The following is a 20,475-nucleotide window of genomic DNA, read 5'->3' as shown; positions in this document are numbered from 1 at the left end:
GGGCAACCCCGGTGGCCCAGCGGTTTAGCACCGCCTTCAGCCCAGGGTGTGATCCTTGAGTCCCGGGATTGAGTCCCACGTCGGGCTCCCTGCATGGAGCCTGCTTCTCCTTCTGCCTGTGTCTCTGCCTCTCTCTCTCTCTCTCTCTCTGTGTCTCTCATGAATGAATAAATTTTAAAAATCTTTAAAAAAAAAAAAGCAAAAAAGCAATCAACATGAGAAATCATTTCTTTCCCCTCACTGTCATGGAGGATTATGTCGGAATTGCTGGAGGGGCTTTTTTTTTTTTTAAAGATTTTTATTTATTTATTCATGAGAGAGAGAGAGAGAGAGAGAGAGAGAGGCAGAGACACAGGCAGAGAGAGAAGCAGGCTCCATGCAGGAAACCCGATGTGGGACTCAATCCCGGATCTCCAGGATCAGGCCCTGGGCTGAAGGCGATCCTAAACCGCTGAGCCACCCGGGCTGCCCTGGAAGGGCTTTTATAACTGTTTCCTATATCCTCTTCCATTCTCCATCCCAAAATATTTTGATGAGTCTTGATTACAGATGAATATTATATCCCTCAAATAGGTGAGAACAAGCCAAAAAAAAAAAAGGCAAAGAACCACTAAACTAACATAACTCCCAAAACAGAAATACTTAAGTTCACATAGCAAACTCAAAGATAACAGGCAGAAGATGACTCACGCTAACTACTACACAAGTACCATGAAGAATGTTTTGTCTCCCTTTTTTTTAAATACTGTTCCTGCAGTAGACATGGTATCATCCCCATGTTAACAGAAGAGAAAAATCTGCCCACTCAGGTGGTAAGTTGTTTATAAAAATAACTAATTGCTTAAAGAAGTCCATGCGTGTGCCAATAATAACACATCATGAACCAAGGATTATGCTTAACTGGTTTCTGTACAACTTAGGTAATAGAGGACAGCAGAAGATGGAAAACAAAGCCATGCAGCCAAAGGCACATAAGTAGTAAATGGGGAAAACAGGTCCTCATATTTAATTATCAAATGACATTGAGCAAAACAACAGAACATAAAGACTCCTAACTCTGGGAAATGAACTAGGGGTGGTGGGAGGAGGGCGGGGGTGGGGGTGAATATGTGACCGGCACTGAGGGGGGCACTTGACGGGATGAGCACTGGGTGTTATTCTGTATGTTGGCAAATTGAACACCAATAAAAAATAAATTTATTATAAAAAAGAAAAAGAAAAAGAAAACATCCTCCCGGGCAGCCCCCCGAGGCACAGCAGTTTAGCGCCGCCTGCAGCCTGAGGCGTGATCCTGGAGACCCAGGATCGAGTCCCACGTCCGGCTCCCTGCATGGAGCCTGCTTCTCCCTCTGCCTGTGTCTGCCTCTCTCTCTCTCTCTCTCTCTCTGTCTCTGTCTCTATGAATAAATAAATAAAAGCTTTAAAAAAAGAGAAAAGAAATCCTCCCAATTTGTTTTCTATAAGAGACAGCTTTACAAACAACTCGGTTAAATAAGCAAGATAAAACATCGTCTCTACACTGGAACACCTGGGTGGCTCAGTGAAGCGTCTACCTTGGGCTCAGGTCATGATCCCAGGGTCCCGGGATGAAGCCCCATGTAGGGTTCCCTGCTCAGTGGGGAGCCTGCTTCTCCCTCTCCTCCACCTGTCAGCCCCCCTGCTTATGCTCACTTTGTCAAATAAATAAATAAAATATTTTTTAAAACTGTCCCTTCACCAATACTATAGCTTTGTAACAATAAAATATATATAAAGCAACAATCTAGAAGGAAAGCACAGGTAAAAAAAAAAAAATTAAATATACACTGAACTACATCAAAACTAAACTTCTGTGCAGAAAATGATACCATCAGGAAAATGAAAAGACAACTCACAGAATGGAAGAAAGTATTTGCAAATCAGATATCTGATAAGAGACTTATATCCAGAATATATAAAGAACTCCTAAAACTCAACAATAGAAAGACAACCCAATTAAAAACTGACTAAAAGATCTGAATAGACTTTTCTCCAAAGATAAATGACTAATAAGCACACAAAAAGATTAGCCATTAGGTAATTGCAAATCAAAACGACAGTGAATTGCCACTTCAAACCCACTAGGATAGCTAACATAAAAAAAAAAAAAATCACAACAAGTGCTGACAAGAATGTGGAGAAACTGGAATCCTCGTGCATTGCTGGTAGAAGTGCAAAATGGTACCCATATTTTAGAAAACAGTTTAGGAGGGGCTCCTGCATCCAACTCTTGGTTTTGGTTCAGGTCATGATCTCACGGTCATGAGATCAAGCCCACAGAGGGATCCGTGCTGGGTGGAGGCTGGCTATTTAAAATTCTCTCTCTCTTCCTCCGCTCCCCTGCCCCACCCCCATGCCCTGCCCCCTCCCCTGCCTCACTCTCTTTCTTCAGAAAAAGAAAAATTTCAGAAAAGAACAGTTTGGCAGTTTCTCAAAATGTTAAATGTAGTTATCATATGACCTAGAAATTCTACTCCTAGGTATATACCCAAGAGAAATGAAAACATATGTCCACTCAAAAATTAATACACTCAAAAAAAAAGTAATATACTCATGTTCATAGAAGCATTGTTCTAACAGTCTCCAAATGGCAACAATCCAAATATCAATCAACTGATGAATAAATAAAATGTGGTATACCCATACAATGGAATACTACTCAGCAATTAAAAAAAAAAAATACCAATACAAGCTACCACATGGATGAGCCCTGAAAATATTATGGTGTCACACACACACAAAAGAAACCCCATATTGTACAGTTCTATTTATATTAAATGTCCAGAAGAGGTAAATGCATAAAGGCAGAAGGTTGTTTTTGCCTAGGGAGTGGGGACAGAATAGAGAATCACTACAAATAGATGTTGAGATGAAAATATTCTAAAATTAAATTGTGGTCATGGTTATACACCCTGTGAATATACTAAAAACCAGTGAATTGTACACTTTAAATGGGTGAACTGTTTGATGTATTAATCATATCTCAAAAAAGCTATATTTTTAAAGGCTGTGTATTTTACTGTTAAATTTAAGAGCTTAAAAACAAAATCTTAAATAGCAATTAAGGCTAAATGTTAATTGCTAAAACCAAAGAGTAAAATGAGGAAATGACTTCTACTGAATAGCAATATGAAAGATGATTAGAAATACAGAAATGAGGGGACACCTGGGTGACTCAGTGGTTGAACATCTGCCTTTGGCTCAGGGCATGATCCCATGGTCCCGGGATTAAGTCCCACATCAGGCTCCCTGCATGGAGCCTGCTTCTCCCTCTGCCTATGTCTCTGCCTCTCTCTCTCTCTGTGTGTCTCTCATGAATAAATAAATAAAATCTTAAAAAATATATATAGAAATGGGATTTGAAAAATGAAAATATAGAGCTATTGTTCATGAGTGATTTCTGATCAATATTTTAGTATTAGCACTACAGAGCAGGAATCATTATTATTTTAAAAACAAGACAAGCCCTGGGGTGCCTGTGGCACAGTGGGTTGAGTGTCTGACTCTTGATTTCAGCTCAGGTCATGATCTCAGGGTTGTGAAATTGAGCCCCAAGATGGGCTTAGCACTCAGCACGGAGTCTGCTTGAGTTTCTCTCCCTCTGCCCCTCCTCCAGCTTGTACTCATGCTTTCTCTCAAATAAATAAAAATTTTTTTCAATTAATTAGTTAATTTAAAGTTAACTTTTTAATTAAAATCTAAAAAAAGACAGGCCCTAATATGTTATAGGCCTCTTTCCTCATCTGCAAAATTAAGACTTGCAGCTAACAAAATTTTTAAGATGAAGTCAGAGAAGAAAGAGATGGCTGCTTTCCCAAAAAAATTTTTTAGGCAACAGCCTCTATATGCATGGATATGCTTGGGCCTTTCAGAATACAATGAAAAAGGAGAGGCACTCCCTTACGATATATGAGAATTGAGTACCACTGCATGCACTGTTCGAGATTAAGATAAGGATAGTTATACAATGAGAAAATCAAGCCATTTTTGTGGCTCCTCAAACAAAAAGGCGTAAGACTGGAAGAATAATTTCGTAACACCAAAGGAAAAGAAAGCAAGCAATGATTCACAAGCAATGGATGGCAAAGGAAAGAGTCTGATTAGGCAATGTAACTATGTGGATTTTTGTGAAGAGCAGGAATTGTGGGGATAGGTACGCTAATCTTATATTTAATACAACTTACTGTGATTCTCTTCCTTAGTTCCCCTTCAGTTACAAAACCTAGCTCAGGAACAGCTAAGAATCCGGTGCTTTAGAAATGCTATGTCAAAAGATAGAAGGCATTCAGAGGAGTATGAAAAAGGGTAGAGGAATTTGAGATTTACAGTTGAGGGGAAGACAGGCTACTGCCCTAATCAAACCTATGTAATCACTGTGATGGAAGAACAGAGGAGATAATAATGCTGAAGGGGCATCCAGGGTAAGGCATGGACTCAGAAACATCAAGTTTGTGCATGCTGCTGCCTCTGAGTGAGATAAGGAATCCTGCCCGATGAATATGGGTAGAAATCATCAAGACCAGGGACAAAAAACAGTGGATACTAGTACTTGCATTATATGATGTTCAACTGATTGAATCTTGGGGATTTGGAGTTACCTGCCCAAGACAGGATGAGGCCAAAAATGAAGAGCCCCTAATAATCATCCAGGGAGTCAGGAAAAGCAACTAAAACTGGTAGAATACCGCAGTAGTTCTCAAATGTCCTTTTTTTTTTTTACCATGTCCCCTTAGGGCAAAAGATCCCTTAATCCACCTACCCCAACAAAACCCACTTTCTAGGGTAAAAAGAACTTGGTAACAACAATGAAGCAAATTTTAGGGAGGATGGGTAACATATTTTAATCATAAAGCATATTAAGTCAAGACACTAGAAAATTATAGGCCAAAATTCAGTTGAAGATATGCATTATGATTCAGTGGAGGGGTAACATAATAAATCACAACAAACTACACTGATAACACTAAATTAATATAAACCAAGACTGACAGCAATTGAAAACCACAACCAACTCAAGACAATATTGAGGGTATTCTGATAAAGAACCCTTCCTAAAAACTCTGGTAATCCCAACTACTCCAGTGAGAACTTTGCTTGGCTGCGAACTGCAGCTCAGTAGCCAAATTTCTTAGTAAAATACTGAAACAGCATCCTCAGTAACTCCAGTAACATTTTGTGCTATAAAAACCCAATGTTGGGACACCTGGGTGGCTCAGCGGTTGAGCATCTGCCTCTGGCTCAGGATCGAGTCCCTCGGCAGGTTCCCTGCATGGAGCCTGCTTCTCTTTCTGCCTAATATCTCTGCCTCTCTCTGTGAGAATAGATAAATGCCTCTCTCATGAATAGATAAATAGAATCTTTAAAAAAAAAAAAAAAAACCCGATGTCAATAACCATTAGAACTGCACTTAGAATACTAGTAAGCAGTCTGTAGTTTTTATAAAGTAAAGATAATGAAGGGTGCCTGGGTGGCTCAAGGCAGATCAAACGTGTGCCTTCAACTCAGGTCATGATCTCCGGGTCCTGGGACCCAACCACATATCTGGGCTCCCTGCTCAGCGGGGAGCCTGCTTGTCCCTCTGCCCTTCCCTCCCACTCCTGCTCTCCCTCTCTCAAATAAAATTTTTAAAATCTTAAAAAATAATAAAGATAATGAAAGAAGGAACATTCATCCTTAAGAGCTCAAGAAAATGAAAAAAGAAAGGAATATGATAGTCATGATCCCAGTGCCATAAGGGACAAAGGCAAACTACTTAGAATGGTCTTGACAGAGAAGGCACAGAGGGAAGTAGGCTAACAAGGTGACCCAGAGAAGAAAGATGTGCAGTGGAGATGAGGAGTAAAGTCTCCGCCTCCTCCTCCTTCAAACACTCTTTCATAAGGCAACTCTCCCTATGGGAAGAAAAAAAAAAAAGGCAGTGATTTATAACTTCTTTTTTAAGGGAGGAACAGTCCGCCAAGACTGTTTTTAAGGGAGGAACAGTCCGCCAAGGTAGGTAGGAGAATTATCTATCTACTGACTGCATGAAGAAGATCAGGATGTACAACAGGAAAGATGAAGATGAGTTAGTTTCAGGGCCTCAGTAAAGTGAGGGGAAAGGGAAAGGTGGTTTGAAATTGAATTTGGTGAGTAATTAACAGGAAGTACAGAGAGATGATAATCACCAATTGAGACATAACAGAGGTTAAGAATTAAGACTATGAGGAGCAAGCGGTAGTGGAAGGGGAGGTGGGCGGGGATTGGGGTGACTGGGTGACGGGCACTGAGGGGGGCACTTGGCGGGATGAGCACTGGGTGTTATCCTCTATGTTGGCAAACCAAACTCCAATAAAAGAATATGAAAAAAAAAAAAATTAAGACCGTGGATCCAGACAGCCTGAGTAGGACTCACTACTCCCCCACTTTCTCTGTGACCTTGAGCAAATCACTTAAAGTCTCTGTGCCTCATCTATAAACTGAGGGTAGTAATAGCATCCACCTAATAGGACTACTCTGCCTTTTAAGTTCCATTTGTCAATTGCTTAACACAATGTCTTGCAATTTCCTAGTAAGGGGTGCCTAAGTTTTTGATAAATGCATGAAGTCGAAGAAAGTGGAGGTTTGTTTTGACATCTACAAACTAAATGGGGGTGAAGGGGGGGCGCATGGATGGCCCAGTGCTTGAGCCTCTTGCCTGTGGCTCAGGTCGTGATCCTGGAGTCCTGGGATCGAGTCCCGCCCCGGGCTCCCCAGATGGAGCCCGCTTCTCCCTCTGCCTGTGTCTCTGCCCTTCTCTCTCTGGGTCTCTCATGAATAAATATATAAAATCTATAAATAAATAGATAGATAGAGGGATCCCTGGGTGGCGCAGCGGTTTGGCGCCTGCCTTTGGCCCGGGGCGCGATCCTGGAGACCCGGGATCGAATCCCACATCGGGCTCCCGGTGCATGGAGCCTGCTTCTCCCTCTGCCTGTGTCTCTGCCTCTCTCTCTCTCTGTGTGTCTATCACAAATAAATAAAAATTAAAAAAAAAAAAAAAAAAAAAAAAAATAGATAGATAGATAAATAAGGGGGAGGGGGAAGTAATGGTATGAGGCGGGCAGGCAGAAGGGGTGATACTTTCTCTCAACGATGAGACTACATGAGGCTGCGCCTTTGGAAGAGGTCGTCCTCCTAACGGGCTTCGGCAAGTACCCGCTCCCGGGAGAGGGGCGCGGGTTGAGGGGAACTTCCTTCCTTCCAGGCCTAAGATTTTCAGAAACTCGTTTCTGAGAAGTGGCTGTGATTTTCAGGAGGCACGAGTTTAACTTCCGATCATCAGACCGAGGGTGAATTTACGTTTCGTCCGTAGAGCAGGACTCTGGTCTAGGGCAGGATGGGGTCTGAGCCGGAGAAGGGCGAGGTCCCCAGGGGCAGGATTCGCTGAGGGCTACCCTCTGCGGGGCGCGCTCTAGTCGCCCAGCTCCGCGCCAGCCTGGGAGGCAGAACCAAGACTGCCCCGGCCCGGCGAAGGCAAGAGGAGGCTGCGGAGTAACTGGGCTGTGCGCGCCGGCGGTTGAGGAGGGACCCCACGTCCGGGCGGTGGACGGAGACCCGCCTCGCCGAGGGGGGAGGTGGCTCGCGGGGATCCCCGAAGGGCGGGGCCGGCGCTGGCCCCGCGAGCGGCCGGCCGGGCGCACGACCCCGAAGGGGCCCGGCCCCTGTCCCGCCCGTGCCCGCCCATCGGTGGCCCGGGTCCCCGGGGTACCTGAGGGTGGGCCCGATGCAGGCCGTGTCAGTGCTCTCGATCTCGCGCAGGATCCGCTCGTGCTCCGCGGCTGTCTCCAGGCTCTCCGCCTCCGCCATCTTACCCCGCTCCATAGACTGGGGGGCGCCGGGCAGCGCGTCCCCTCCTTCGCTTCTGCTCACCTTCCTCGCTCCTCTCTCGCCCTAGGCTCCAGAGCCTCCCCGGCCTCCGGCTGCCCGCAGGACGACCCCTCCCTCGGGCTCGCCACGCCCCCTTGCGTCACCGCGTCCGCCGACGTCCCGCGCAATGCCCGCTGGGACTTGCAGTTCCCTGGGCGGTGACCGACGCGGTCCTGCTTCTTTTTTTTTTTTTTTTTTTTTAATAAATTTATTTGTATCGGTGTTCAACTTGCCAACATATAGAATAACACCCAGTGCTCATCCCGTCAAGTGCCCCCCTCAGTGCCCACCTCCCCTCCCCCCACCCCTAGTTCGTTTCCCAGAGTTAGGAGTCTCTCGTGTTCTGTCTCCCTCTCTGATATTTCCCACTCATTTTTTCTCCTTTCCCCTTTATTCCCTTTCACTATTTTTTATGTTCCCCCTGCTCCTGCTTCTTGATTCTTTGAATCCACAAATGCGCGTAGAAAGCCCCACTAGAAGCCGGGAACATTTAACGACACCGCATGTGCAACGGTGACCAAGTCAGGCAATGGCACTGATCCTGCACATCCTTGTAGAGGACCCTTGCCACGATGTGAACAAGGCTCTGTGCACGCGAACAATAAGACACAGCAAACTGGGTTTCTGCAGAAAGCGATCTTACAAGCTCCCAAGGAGAGAAAGCTGGAGAATCCCCAAACTAAGGAGTAAGACAGAATGTGGCTGTGAGCCAGGTCTGAGAATCGAGTTCAGGGATCACTTCTGGCTGTGAAGATATTCATAGAAAGACTGGGCCTGGTAGTTTAAAAGGTGTGATTGGAAGGTGTTAGGATCCTCACGAAGGCCAACAAAAACTTCATATGCGCTGGCATGTAGAGAAGTAGTAGTAAAAGATGGAGCTGCAAAGGTACCCTAAAGAGAAATATCAGGCTGAGGAAATTTGTGCTTTATTCTAATGGTTCCACCGGTCCAACAACCGACTGCATCAGAAGCACTTGGATGCGTTTTTTAAATACAGACTAAAGGTCCTACACCATCTGGACATTCTGATCCAGGCATTTGCATTTCATAAATTCCCCAGATTAGAATTTTTAAATCATATTTATTGATTACTGCTTGAGTTTTTACATTATACGATGAATGGAATGAAAGGCAAATGTGTGACGTCCACAGAGATAGAAAATTTGGAAACGGCTGAACACTTTAAGAATTTTAAGGCCTAAACCAGGGATGTAGCAATGAGAATGAAAGAGAATGAACAAATGGAAAAAAGCAGAATTGGCATGACTTACTAGATGTTGAGTTGGAGGACCTTGGGTATCACTCCAAGGTTTGGAGCAGAATGACTGGGTGAATGGTTTGCCATCAACAGAAAAAGGCATATAAGTACCAAACTGAAAGTTGAAGGTAAATCATTTTGGCCCCAGCCACATCCCTTGGATTATTTATTATGCAATCATTAAAAAGAAAAGAAAAGGAAAAGAAAACATTCCATATTCAGATACAAAACTGTCTCCAAATTATAGGGTTGAGTGGGGAAAAAGCAATGCATGAAACTGTATACAGAATATGTTTTCATTTGTTTCTTTGAAAAGAATATTTAAATATATGTTTATATATACATGAAATATGACATAGAATATTTCTGAAAGATATTCAAGGGGCACTGGGTGGCACAGTTGGTTAAGTGTCCTACTCTTGGTTTTGGCTCAGGTCATGATCACAAGGTCCTGGGATCAAGCCCCATGTCAGGCTCTGCACTCAGCATGGAGTTTGCTTCAGATTCTCTCTCCCTCTCCCTCTGCCCCTCCCACTCATGCTCTCTCTCTCTCTCTCTCTCTCTCTTAAATAAATAAATAAGTCTTAAAAAAAAAAAAAGATATCCAAGAAACTGTTAAGAGTAGTGGCAGCCAGGAGCAGGATTGGAAGGAAGGGGCCTAAAGTAAGAGAAAGGTCATTTTTAATTATGTATGCACTTTTGGAATTCTTTCCCTTGTGCCTATATTGCTTTTTTCAATAAAAATAGTAGTTATTAACTGAAAACACACTTTAAAAATAAACAAACCAATAGTGAGAACAATGAGTTACAAGTCCTGGTATTTGCCAAGAACTGAGTAAGTTGCTAAACCTGTCTGTTTCTAGATAATCTCTGGCTGTCCTCATTTTATTTAATTACTCATGCTTAAACAATCCCAGACAGATGTAGGAGAGGCAGGGAAAGTACAGAGCCTTTCATATTTCTAAAGATCTCTTGAAATATATGACAGAGGGTCCCTTCAGACACCCATTTTAACATCTCACTCAGCAAAAAACTTTTTTGTCCATTAGAGGAAGCAGACTGGTATGTAGAGCAGATATGTATAGTAGTGATTAAACTAGCTTCCGCTACTGTCAGCAGCTTTTTTGAGCCCTCACAGAATCCAGAAATCTCATACATTACCAACAAGGGTGTCTGGAGTGACGGGTATACAAAAGCTCTAGTGAAGACAGCAAGACAGCCTGCCTAATGTGTATGCCCTCTAAATAGAATGTCAGGTCAGTTTGGAATGATCAGACAAGCACTCAACTAAGAGTCAGGGGACCTTTAATTCAGTTCCAGCACTGGCAGTTAAAATGTACTGAGCACTTTCTGTGTACCAGGCACAACACACAGAGTAAGCACTTCACACACATCATTAAATTCTTACAATCATCCTTTGCAGTAGATATTATGCATCCCATTTCATAGATGAGAAAGCTGAGAGATTATAAAGCTGAGGTAATACCTCAAGTCTCACAGCTAGCAAACGATCAAAATGATATTTGAACTGAGGTCCATCTGATTCCATTGCCCATTTCCTGACCATTCGGCCATGCTGTCCCACCCACACCCTCCACTGCCAAGAGTGGAATAGGAGAGCTTACGAAAATCATTCTCTCTCTCTGCATCTACGTTCACATTACTGTAATGGATTGTATAATTTCTCAGCCCCCTTCTAAATCACCTTGAAGACCTCTTCACAGAATTACCTTCAGGGAAATGCAAATCAGCCATTACATGGCTTCTTTGAGAGTTTTCTCCAAATGCCACAAATCCGCAAAACTTTTCTAACAAATTTACTGAAAAACATCAACATAGAAGCGAACCTGCACAGTTCACACCCATGCTGTTCAAGGGTCAACTGTATTAATGCACAACTCTACCTTGTTTCCATCACATGGTATGATCTTGAGCAGTAGCAATAACGCTATCGTTCATTAAATGGCTACAGAAACATGTTAGGATTTCCCTCAGTCTTCACAATCATCCTGCTGTGAAACAAAAATTGTTTTCTCCATTTTAATGAGGAAAAACTGAAGTCTGGTGTGGTTAAATAACTTAATAACTTGCCCAAGGTCAGATGACAAATAACTGACAGACTGAAGTGACTGGCCAGGCCCAACCTCAAAGCTCAAACACTTTCTTTTATTGTTTTTACCAGTCAAGTCTGTCTCTCCACCTGTACTGAGAGCTCCTTGGGGGCAGGGGCTTGCCGCAGCTGAGAATTCACCCCGTAAGACCCAACAGGTCCTGAGGTAAGGATTCTACACTGGCTGGTGGAAGGGTAAAGGAAAAGAACGATAATTGAACAGCACCTGAGGGATCCCTGGGTGGCGCAGCGGTTTGGCGCCTGCCTTTGGCCCAGGGCGCGATCCTGGAGACCCGGGATCAAATCCCACATCGGGCTCCCGGTGCATGGAGCCTGCTTCTCCCTCTGCCTGTGTCTCTGCCTCTCTCTCTCTCTGTAACTATCATAAATAAATAAAAAAAATAAATAAAAAAAAAATGAACAGCACCTGAAAGCAGCTTAACTTCCAGGGCTCTCTTTGTCATGTTTGCTTCTCCAGCCTCTTCAGGAGCTGTGAGGAGTCCTCCCTGGAGCCTGAGCTCACTGGGTCCCCTGGGCGGTGATGTTAGCCTCCTATTCTGCCAAAACCTTGAGGCCACAATCACTCTGACATCACCCATATTTCCATGGTGCTTAGTAAGGAACCGAGAGCTCGTCCACATGCCTCTGCCTGAGACAACTTCTGTAATGGTGATTTTAGGGGTCCTTTCCTTTGCCCAGAGGTCTCATTTCATGTGTGAGCACCTTTTCTTCCCGTCTTGTACCCTAACTTGCCTGTCCCTGACAATGGTAAGCTTCACTCATTACTTAGCTCTACCCATTCACCGCCTGGAATCTCTGACACATGAACATGAATCAGGAAACACGGGAAATTAAAAAATATATATCTCCACCAATGATCTTGTCAGACTGGAGACAGGAGAAGAGAAGCAAGAGGAAATTAGGACAACTTGTCAACCTTTCCAGGACCTGACTGTCTCACGACTGCTCCACTTTAAAGTGGTTAGAAACTTTAAGGACTTCAACCCTAAACTTTTGGGTTTTTAACTTGTCAGTCTTTGTTAGCCAAAAGGAAACCATCTCCATCCAACAACCCCTAGTTTGATTCATTATGGCAAGTAATCATCAGACAACCAAATAGTTGTTTACTCATATACCTGGCACTAAGGGATACTGTTGAAAAACACAAATTAGACAGATATTCCTCAGCTTAAAATCCTTACATTGGGACACCTGAGTGGCTCAGTGGTTGAGCGTCTGCCTTTGCCTCAGGTCGTGATCCCAGGGTCCTGGGATCAAGTCTCACATTGGGCTCCCTGTAGGGAGACTGCTTCTCCTTCTGCCTACATCTCTGCCTCTCTCTCTATGTCTCTCATGAATAAATAAATAAAATCTTTAAAAAGAAAGAAAAGAAAAGAAAAAAAGAACAGAAGAAAAGAAAAGAAAAGAAAAGAAAAGAAAAGAAAAGAAAAGAAAAGAAAAGAAAAGGAAAGGAAAGGAAAGGAAAGGAAAGGAAAGGAAAGGAAAGGAAAGGAAAGGAAAGGAAAGAAAGAAAAGAAAAGAAAAGAAAAGAAAAGAAAAGAAAAGAAAAGAAAAGAAAAGAAAAGAAGAAAAGAGCCAAGTCCAAAAGTGTATGGTGTAATCAGGGGTATTTTGGGTTAGTTTTTCCTTTGTCTCTCAAGCTCCCTCTCACAACCCCTGTGCCCATCCTAGACAATCTAACTGTATTGTACACTGAAGAGACACTCCTGAATACACATTTACACCATGAGGTCTTGTCAATGATTCGCCTTCCAATGCTTGGAACCCCCACTAGCACCCCCACTAGCAGGTGGTCTAGCACCACCTCTACCATCAGAAGCTAAGGTTTGACATCCTGTGCTCAGACTTTTACAATAGTCAGCCAACTCAGTTTCCTAAAATCCTCCTTCCCCATCATTCACTCCTTTGCTCTTCTATTCCAAAATCAGTTTCGAACACCTACAGTGCCACTAACTGTGTAAACTTGTGCAAATTTCCCATGCTTCAATTACCTATAAATCAAGATGATAGGGACTCCTGGGTGGCTCAGTGGTTGAGCGTCTGCCTTCAGCTCATGTTATGATCCTGGGGTCCTGGGATCGAGTTCTGCATCGGGCTCCCCACAGGGAGCCTGCTTCTCCCTCTGCCTATGTCTCTGCTTCTCTCTCTGTGTCTCTCATGAATAAATAAAATCTTTTAAAAAAATCAGGATGATAATGGTAAAAAGAATACTTCTCTTATAGGATTATTATGTTGTTAGAAAACAGTGCCCAGCATAATAAGGGCTGGATCAATGCAGGCTATTGTATTAGTTGTGGCTCTTGTCATTACTGTTGTTGTTGCTTGCTAGCACTCTCAGGTGCTACAGACATAGTGGTAACAAGAGAGACAAAAATCCCTGTTTTGAGGCACCTAGGTGGCTCAGTCAATAAAGCATCCCACTCAGTTTTGGCTTACGTCATGATCTCAGGGTTGTGAGATCAATTCCCATGAAGGGCTGTGTGCTGGGTGTGGAGCCTGCTTAAGATTTTCAATCTCTCTCTCTCTCTCCCCCCTTCTATTACTCCTCCACCTTCCTCTAAAAAAAAAAATCCCTGTTCTTACAGAACTTATAGCATAGGTGCAGAGAATAAAAATTGTGTGTGTGTATGTGTGTGTAAAAATCCCAGCTAGTTACAGGGAGTTATTTACAGAATTAAAATGGAGTAATATACCCTTCACACTCATTAGATGGTTATTATCAAAAGAAACCCAGAAAATAACAAGAAGCTGGCATGGATGTGGAGAAATTGGAACACTTATGACTATTACTGGGAATATAAAATAGTGCAGTTACTGTGGAAACCAGTATGGCAGTTCCTCAAAAAATTAAGCACAGAATAATCATATGATCCAGTGATTCACTTTTGGGTATATAACCAAAAGAATTGAAACTAGGGACTCAGAGGGATACTTGTACCCCAATATTCATAACATTATTTGCAATAGGCAAAAGAGAGATTAATATAGCATATTATATATTACATATTTGTGAATATTGTTCAGCCTTAAAAAGAAGTAGAATTCTGACACTTGATATAACATGGCTAAACCTTGAAGACAGAATGCTAACTAAAATAAGCTAGACACAAAAGGACAAATTTTGTGTGATTCCACTTCTATGAGATACCTAAAAGAGGCAGATTCATAAAGTCAGAAATTAAATAATGGTTGGCAGAGGCTGGAGGTACAGAGGGGGATGAGAGCTGTTGTTTAATTGATATACACAGTCTACATTTAGAAAGATGAAAAAGAAAAAAAAAGAAAGATGAAAAAGTTCTGGAGATGCGTGGTATGATGGTTACACAACAATGTGAATGTATTTAATGTCACTGAATTATACACTTGAAATTATTAAGATGGTAAATTGTGTTATGTATGTTTTACCACAATAAAAATAGATTACATTTTTTTTAAAAAGCACAGTGACATAACAATGTCTGCACATGTAACTTCTAGATTGATGGTCAGAGAAGGTGTCTCTGAGGAAGTGACATATAAGCTGAGCTCTGGATGACAAGAAGGAACCAGCCATGTGTAGATGTTGGGTGAGGGGGAAGCAGGCTAGACAAGCGGTACAGAGTGCAAAGTCCTGAGGCAAAAACATGTTTGAAGGGTTCTAGGAACCCAAAGAAGGCTCCTGTGGTGGGACCCATGGGGCAAAGGAGGGAGAGTAGCTGGAGTGGAAGGTAAAGAAGTGAGCACAATAACCACATGACAAGTCTCTCAAGAAGTTTTTCTATAAAGAGAAACAGAAATGGGGCAGATGTCAAAGGGGCCTGTGGGAAAATGTTTAGTTTAGTTTTCAAGATGGAATGATCCAGCAGAGAAAGAGAACTGGCAAGGCTAAAGAGAGAGGCAGAATCGTAGAAAAAAGTCCCTGAGTAAAGAGAAGGAATAAGATCCAGACCACTAGTGGAGTTTCTGGTGAGAGGTGATGCCAGCCTAAGTCCCTGTTCCTGTATTTCTCAATACTGAGACTGGGCATACTTTCCTGCCCTTGCATTAAACAATACTGTAATTAATTTAGTAATTTAGCTAGTGGTTACAGGAAAGCCCTGACCCTGGTAGATAAGACTGTGCCCTCCACCTCACAGAAGACTTCACCTCATGCCCACCATTTCCAAACTGTTATGCATTTGCTCAGTCCTAACCAGCTCTCCTCCTTGCAAAACTCACCTTAAAATCACCCAGCCATGATTTTAAAACTCTATAAACATCCTGTCCCCCATGTCCGTATTTGGAGACACTAAGATTCCAGCAAGTGGAGCTCTCCCTTATTGCAGTGAGTCTAACAAACTAAGCTTAACCCATTGATGGTCTTTTGGGGAGTTAACACTGACTTTTGATGGGGGCTGGGATATTCCTCCATTGTTAGAGGAAGTAGGGTATAGATGGATTCAAGTGTTTTGAGGGCTAGGTGGTGGAGAGGTGATGGAGTCATCTTTCTAAAATATAGAAATTATACCACGACTACCATGTACCCTATTGTTGCTGTCACAAATTCCCACAAGCTTAGTGGCCTGAAACAATGACAGATGTATTCTCTTACAGTTCTGTAGGTCAGAAGTCTGAAGTGGATCTCACTAGGCAAAAAAACAAGGTGTCAGCAGGGCTGGATTCCTTCTGGAGGATCCAGGGGAGAATCCATTTCCTTGCCATTCACAGCTTCTATCTGCTAATTGCATTCCTTTCAAAGTCACCACTCCTGTCACTCTGACCTCTGCTTTTGTCATTACCACTCCTTCTCTGACCCAGACCTCCCTGGATCCCTCCTTCACTTAGAAAGGCCCTTACAAGTGACCTCACATTGGGTCTGCCTAGAACATCCTGGACAAACACCCAAATCAAGATCCTCAATCACATCTGCAAAGTCCCTTTTGTCATGTAAGGTAACATATTGCTTCTAGGAATTAGAACAAAGAATTCTTTGGGGGCCACTATTCTGCCCACCACACACTATTATAAATCTGTGATATCGTAATTTATAATAAATATTTATTTTTTGTCTTCACCCATAGTTCCTGGCTCAAAACCCTTGGAATTTTCTAAGGGAGGAAAGAGGGGCTAGAGACTGAATTCAATTACCAGTGGTCAATGGCTTAATCAATCACACCTACATAATGAGGCTCCATAAAAATTCCTGAACTATGGGGTTTGGAGAGCTTCCAGGTTGGTGAACCAGAATGCATCCTGTGCCAGGAGGGTGGTGCCCCCCCCCCCAACTGCACTGGGAGAAAAGATCCTGTGTTCAGATCTCTTCCAGACAAACCCTGATATATCTCTTTATCTGGCTGTTCATTTGCACCCTTTAATATCCTTTGTATAAATTGGTGACCTCATAAGTAAACTGATTTCCTTAGTCCTGTGAGCTCTCTAGCAAATTAATCAAACCCAAAGAGGGGTATACTGGGTCTATAGCTGGTTTGATTAAAACCCACATTTAACAGGTGTGGAGAAAGAGTCATTTCCTACATTGCTAGTGGAAGTACAAATTGGTTCAACCTCTAAGGAAGGCAACTTGGGAGTACTGATCAAAATAAGTGTCAATATTTTCTAATCCAACAACTGCACGTCTAGAAATTTATTCTCGCACATGTGTAAATGACATATCATCCACGTTTGTAATAGCAAAAAGATTGGAAACAACCTAAATATCCATCAGTAGAGAAATGGTTAAATAAATTACAGGCATTCTTTGGAGATACTGCAATAAAGCAAGGATTGCAATAAAGGGAGTCGAATGCATTTGTTTCCCAGTCCATATAAAAGTCGTTTAAACTACACTGTAGTCAATATATTAGGTGTGCAACAGCATTGTCAAAAAGAACAATGTTTATATATTTTTTAAAATATTTTATTTATTCATGAGAGACATACAGAAAGAGGCAGAAACATAGGCAGAGGGAGAAGCAGGCTCCCTGCAGGGAGCCCAATACGGAACTCAATCCCAGGACCCCAGGATCATGCCCTGAACAAAGGCAGATGCTTAACCACTAAGTCACCCAGGTACCCTGAACAATGTTTATATCTTAATTTAAAAATCCTTTATTGCCAAAAATGCTAACCACCATCTGAGCTTTCAGTAAGTTTTAAACACTGACTTCAGATCATATAACAAAGACAACAATGAACCAGTTTGAAATACTCTGAGAATTACCAAAATGTAACCTAAACACACAAAGTGAACAAATGCTATTGGAAAAATGGTGCCGATATATTTGCCCAGCAGACAGTTGCCACAAACCTTCAATTTGTGAAAAACAGTATTTGTGAAGCAAGGGAAACTGAAGTGCAGTAAGATGAGGTATGCCTGAATAGTCAATCCACACTATGAAGTACGAAGCCATAGTAAGAAAAATGAGAAAGCTCACTGTGTACTGAATCAGTAATCTCCCAGGTACATTATTTTTAATAAGCTTGTTATTTGGAATAATTTTAGATTTGGAAAAAAAATTGTGAAAATAGTACAGAGAGTTCCTATATACCCCTTGGCCAGTTCAGTCTCCCCTGATGTTACCTGCTTACACTACATGTGTGAAAGGGTGCCAATCTAAAATGGAACTGGGGGACGCCTGGGTGGTTCAGTGGTTGAGAGCCTGCCTCCAGCCCAGGGCATGATCCTGGAGTCCTGGGATCGAGTCCCACATCGGGCTCCCTGCATGGAGCCTGCTTCTCCCTCTGCCTGTGTCTCTGCCCACCCCCCCTCTGTCTCTCTCATGAATAAATAAATAAAATCTTTAAAAAAAAATAAAATAAAATAAAATGGAACTGGAAGGGACAATATGAACTGAAGAATGTCATGCGTGCACTCTCAGAGGGATGCAGTTTAAGAGCTGAAAGACTGTTTTCCCATAAATGCCCAATTTACAAAAGAGTGAGACTTATCTCCTGACCAATGAACATCTGCTAAGAAGATCTCCCCATTCCCAAACCAGTGAGCTTACTTCTTGGACTCTGGATGGACTTCTTCCTCTTTGTAGTCCTACAAAAATTGGCCTGCCCCAAACTGTCAGAAGACTTGCTTGCAGCTTGATATAACCCGTTTCCCAAAATGCAATTCCTCCACTCTTTCTGAATAAACCTAGTTTCTGGTAGTTTGAGCTTGCCTCAGTTTACCTCTTTATTTAGTTCGCCCCATGATACATTGTCAAAATTAAAAAACAAATATGGGGACCTTTCTGCTAAATAAACTCTAGCCTTCATTCAGATTTTACTGTTTTTTTCCATTAATGTCCTCTTTCTCCTCCAGGATCCAATCCAGGATCTCCAGACTGTGACAGTTTTTCAGGCTTTCCTTGTTTTTCACAAATTCAGTGAGTTCCTTGAGCCACACAGGCCAGATATTTCATAGGATACCACTCAATTTTGTTTTGAATGGTACTTTTCTCAGGACTAGACTGGGGCTCTGAGTTTCTAGAAAGAATACCACAGAGGTGAAGTGGCTTCTCTTTGCATCATGGTAGGTGGCACCATGATGCCCATCCCTCATCACGGGTGATATTTACCTTGATCACAGGGTTAAGGCAGTGTTTGCCTGGTTTCTCCAGTAATATTACTATTTTTTGCCTTTCCAAAGTCTGTTCTTTGAAATCCAGCCACTAAGTGAAGTCCATTCTTATCTGTGGGAAGGGAACTAAGTTCCACCTCCTAGAGGGAATGTCTACCTATGTTAAATGAAATTTCTATTTCATGTTTTGGGTAATAATCCAATACAAATCACTTACTTTATTGCTCAAATTGTTCCAGCTTTGGGAGCTCCTTCAGGTTGCTCCTTGTGTCCTTTCCATGGGCCCAATTCTGGCATTTATTTGATTATTTCCTTAGTTTTGATTGCTGTCTGGAGGACAGCAGTTACCCCTCTCTCCCAGCCCCTGCTCTTCCTCTGTGGCTTCTGGTATTTTCTTTCCCCCTACACTTTCACTCAGCCAGCCTTCTGTGGAGGGCTAAGTCAGAAACAGCACACCTCAGCTATGTCTGTCTTCAAGGCAATTAAGAGGCCCTGCAGGAAAGCCCAGGGGTCCTGCTCCCAAACCTCTTTCCACCTGTGGAGCACTGAGTCCTCGGGGCATGGAGGTGGGGGCCCACATCTCTCACATGACCCCTGTCACCATGGCACTCTGGTACAGCTTCTTCTCCAGGGATCAAGACCCAGGGAGCTTGGTCTACAGGGGAGTGGCTGGCTAGCCTTTCTCCAGAGTTCTCAGGGAGGGCCTGGTGAGATGAAGTCACAGACTTGTTGAGCTCCAATGACTCACCCCTTGGGATCTCCCTCTTCTCAGCTCTTCTATCCGATGTTTATTTCCTAACCCAAAGCTACTGAGTCTGAGTTTTCCTTCTGAAACGACTGACAGAGAAGACTTTCTCCCTCCAAGGATACTAACAGAGAAACAACTGTAGGGATGTGGGCATTTGTTGGCATCAATGCATTCTGCCAAACACTAAGAAGCAAGAGAAGGTGGAGTGTAAGTGTGAATGGAGGTGTAAGTGGGCATGGGAGGGTGAGTGTGACCTCACCCTTGAGTTGCAAATGCACCTTTCATTCCTTGCTCCCAGATTCTAAATAGGTCTTCTCTCCATGCCCATTGCCAATACCCCCATGCTGCCATCACCTCTCAGACCACAGCTATACCCTGTTAAGACTATGCTTATCCTGTTCCAAGTCATTGTACAGATGTGTTTCACAGCCCAGATCATATTATATCACTAATCTCTTTCAAAGCCTTCAATGGCTCTTCATTGCTATCATGATAAAGACTCTCAATCCCTTACCTTACCTTGTACCACTCCCTTCTCACTGTCCCAACTGCAGCCACCTTGGGTCCTCCTTACCCTGTACCCAGCCTCCTTACCCTGGGTTCTTCCTCCGCTGCAATCCCCATCCCTTTACCATCATTCCCCTTCATCCTTCAGGCATAAGGGGTCTGTTAAGAGAATGTTAACTCTTTGGAGTCATTTCCCTCAATTGCCCAACACATAGGGGAAAAACACCAAAGGCTTGTCAGGGTGGAGTGGGACACCTGGCTAGGGGGAGATGATGGTAATGGGAAGAGGCCACCATAGTGGTGGTCCCCAACCTTCAGAGTGGGGTCTCTGGATGCTGAGGCAGGGCATACCCTCTCTAACTCGCACTGCAAGAGAAGATGTTCCCAAATGTCTGTCTGAG

The 20,475-nt window shown here is 43.0% G+C and overlaps 1 protein-coding gene across 10 annotated transcripts in view; it reads right to left on the bottom strand.

The window, feature by feature from the left end:
- The window catches only part of EXOC6B (exocyst complex component 6B), a 615,592-nt gene extending 607,593 nt beyond the window's left edge, over positions 1 to 7,999 (bottom strand). For 4 of the 10 annotated variants that reach the window (XR_007403261.1, XM_035700723.2, XM_049096021.1 and 1 more), the window contains exon 1: positions 7,745 to 7,995. Coding sequence is in view for 8 of the 10 variants with exons in the window: in XM_035700723.2 (XP_035556616.1) it covers positions 7,745 to 7,857 (113 nt within the window). In the remaining 2 variants the exon portion in view is untranslated. Of the gene's footprint in view, positions 1 to 7,335; positions 7,465 to 7,744 lie in introns of those variants that run through there. The other 6 variants (XM_049096018.1, XM_049096020.1, XM_049096017.1 and 3 more) reach the window with 3 other exon arrangements.
- Positions 8,000 to 20,475: the final 12,476 nt, after the last annotated feature.

Source organism: Canis lupus, chromosome 17 (genome assembly GCF_003254725.2).
Source record: "Canis lupus dingo isolate Sandy chromosome 17, ASM325472v2, whole genome shotgun sequence".
In the NCBI taxonomy this organism is placed as follows: domain Eukaryota; kingdom Metazoa; phylum Chordata; class Mammalia; order Carnivora; family Canidae; genus Canis; species Canis lupus.
The sequence above is the reverse complement of the archived record's forward strand: the minus strand, read 5'-3'. Positions and strand labels throughout refer to the sequence as shown.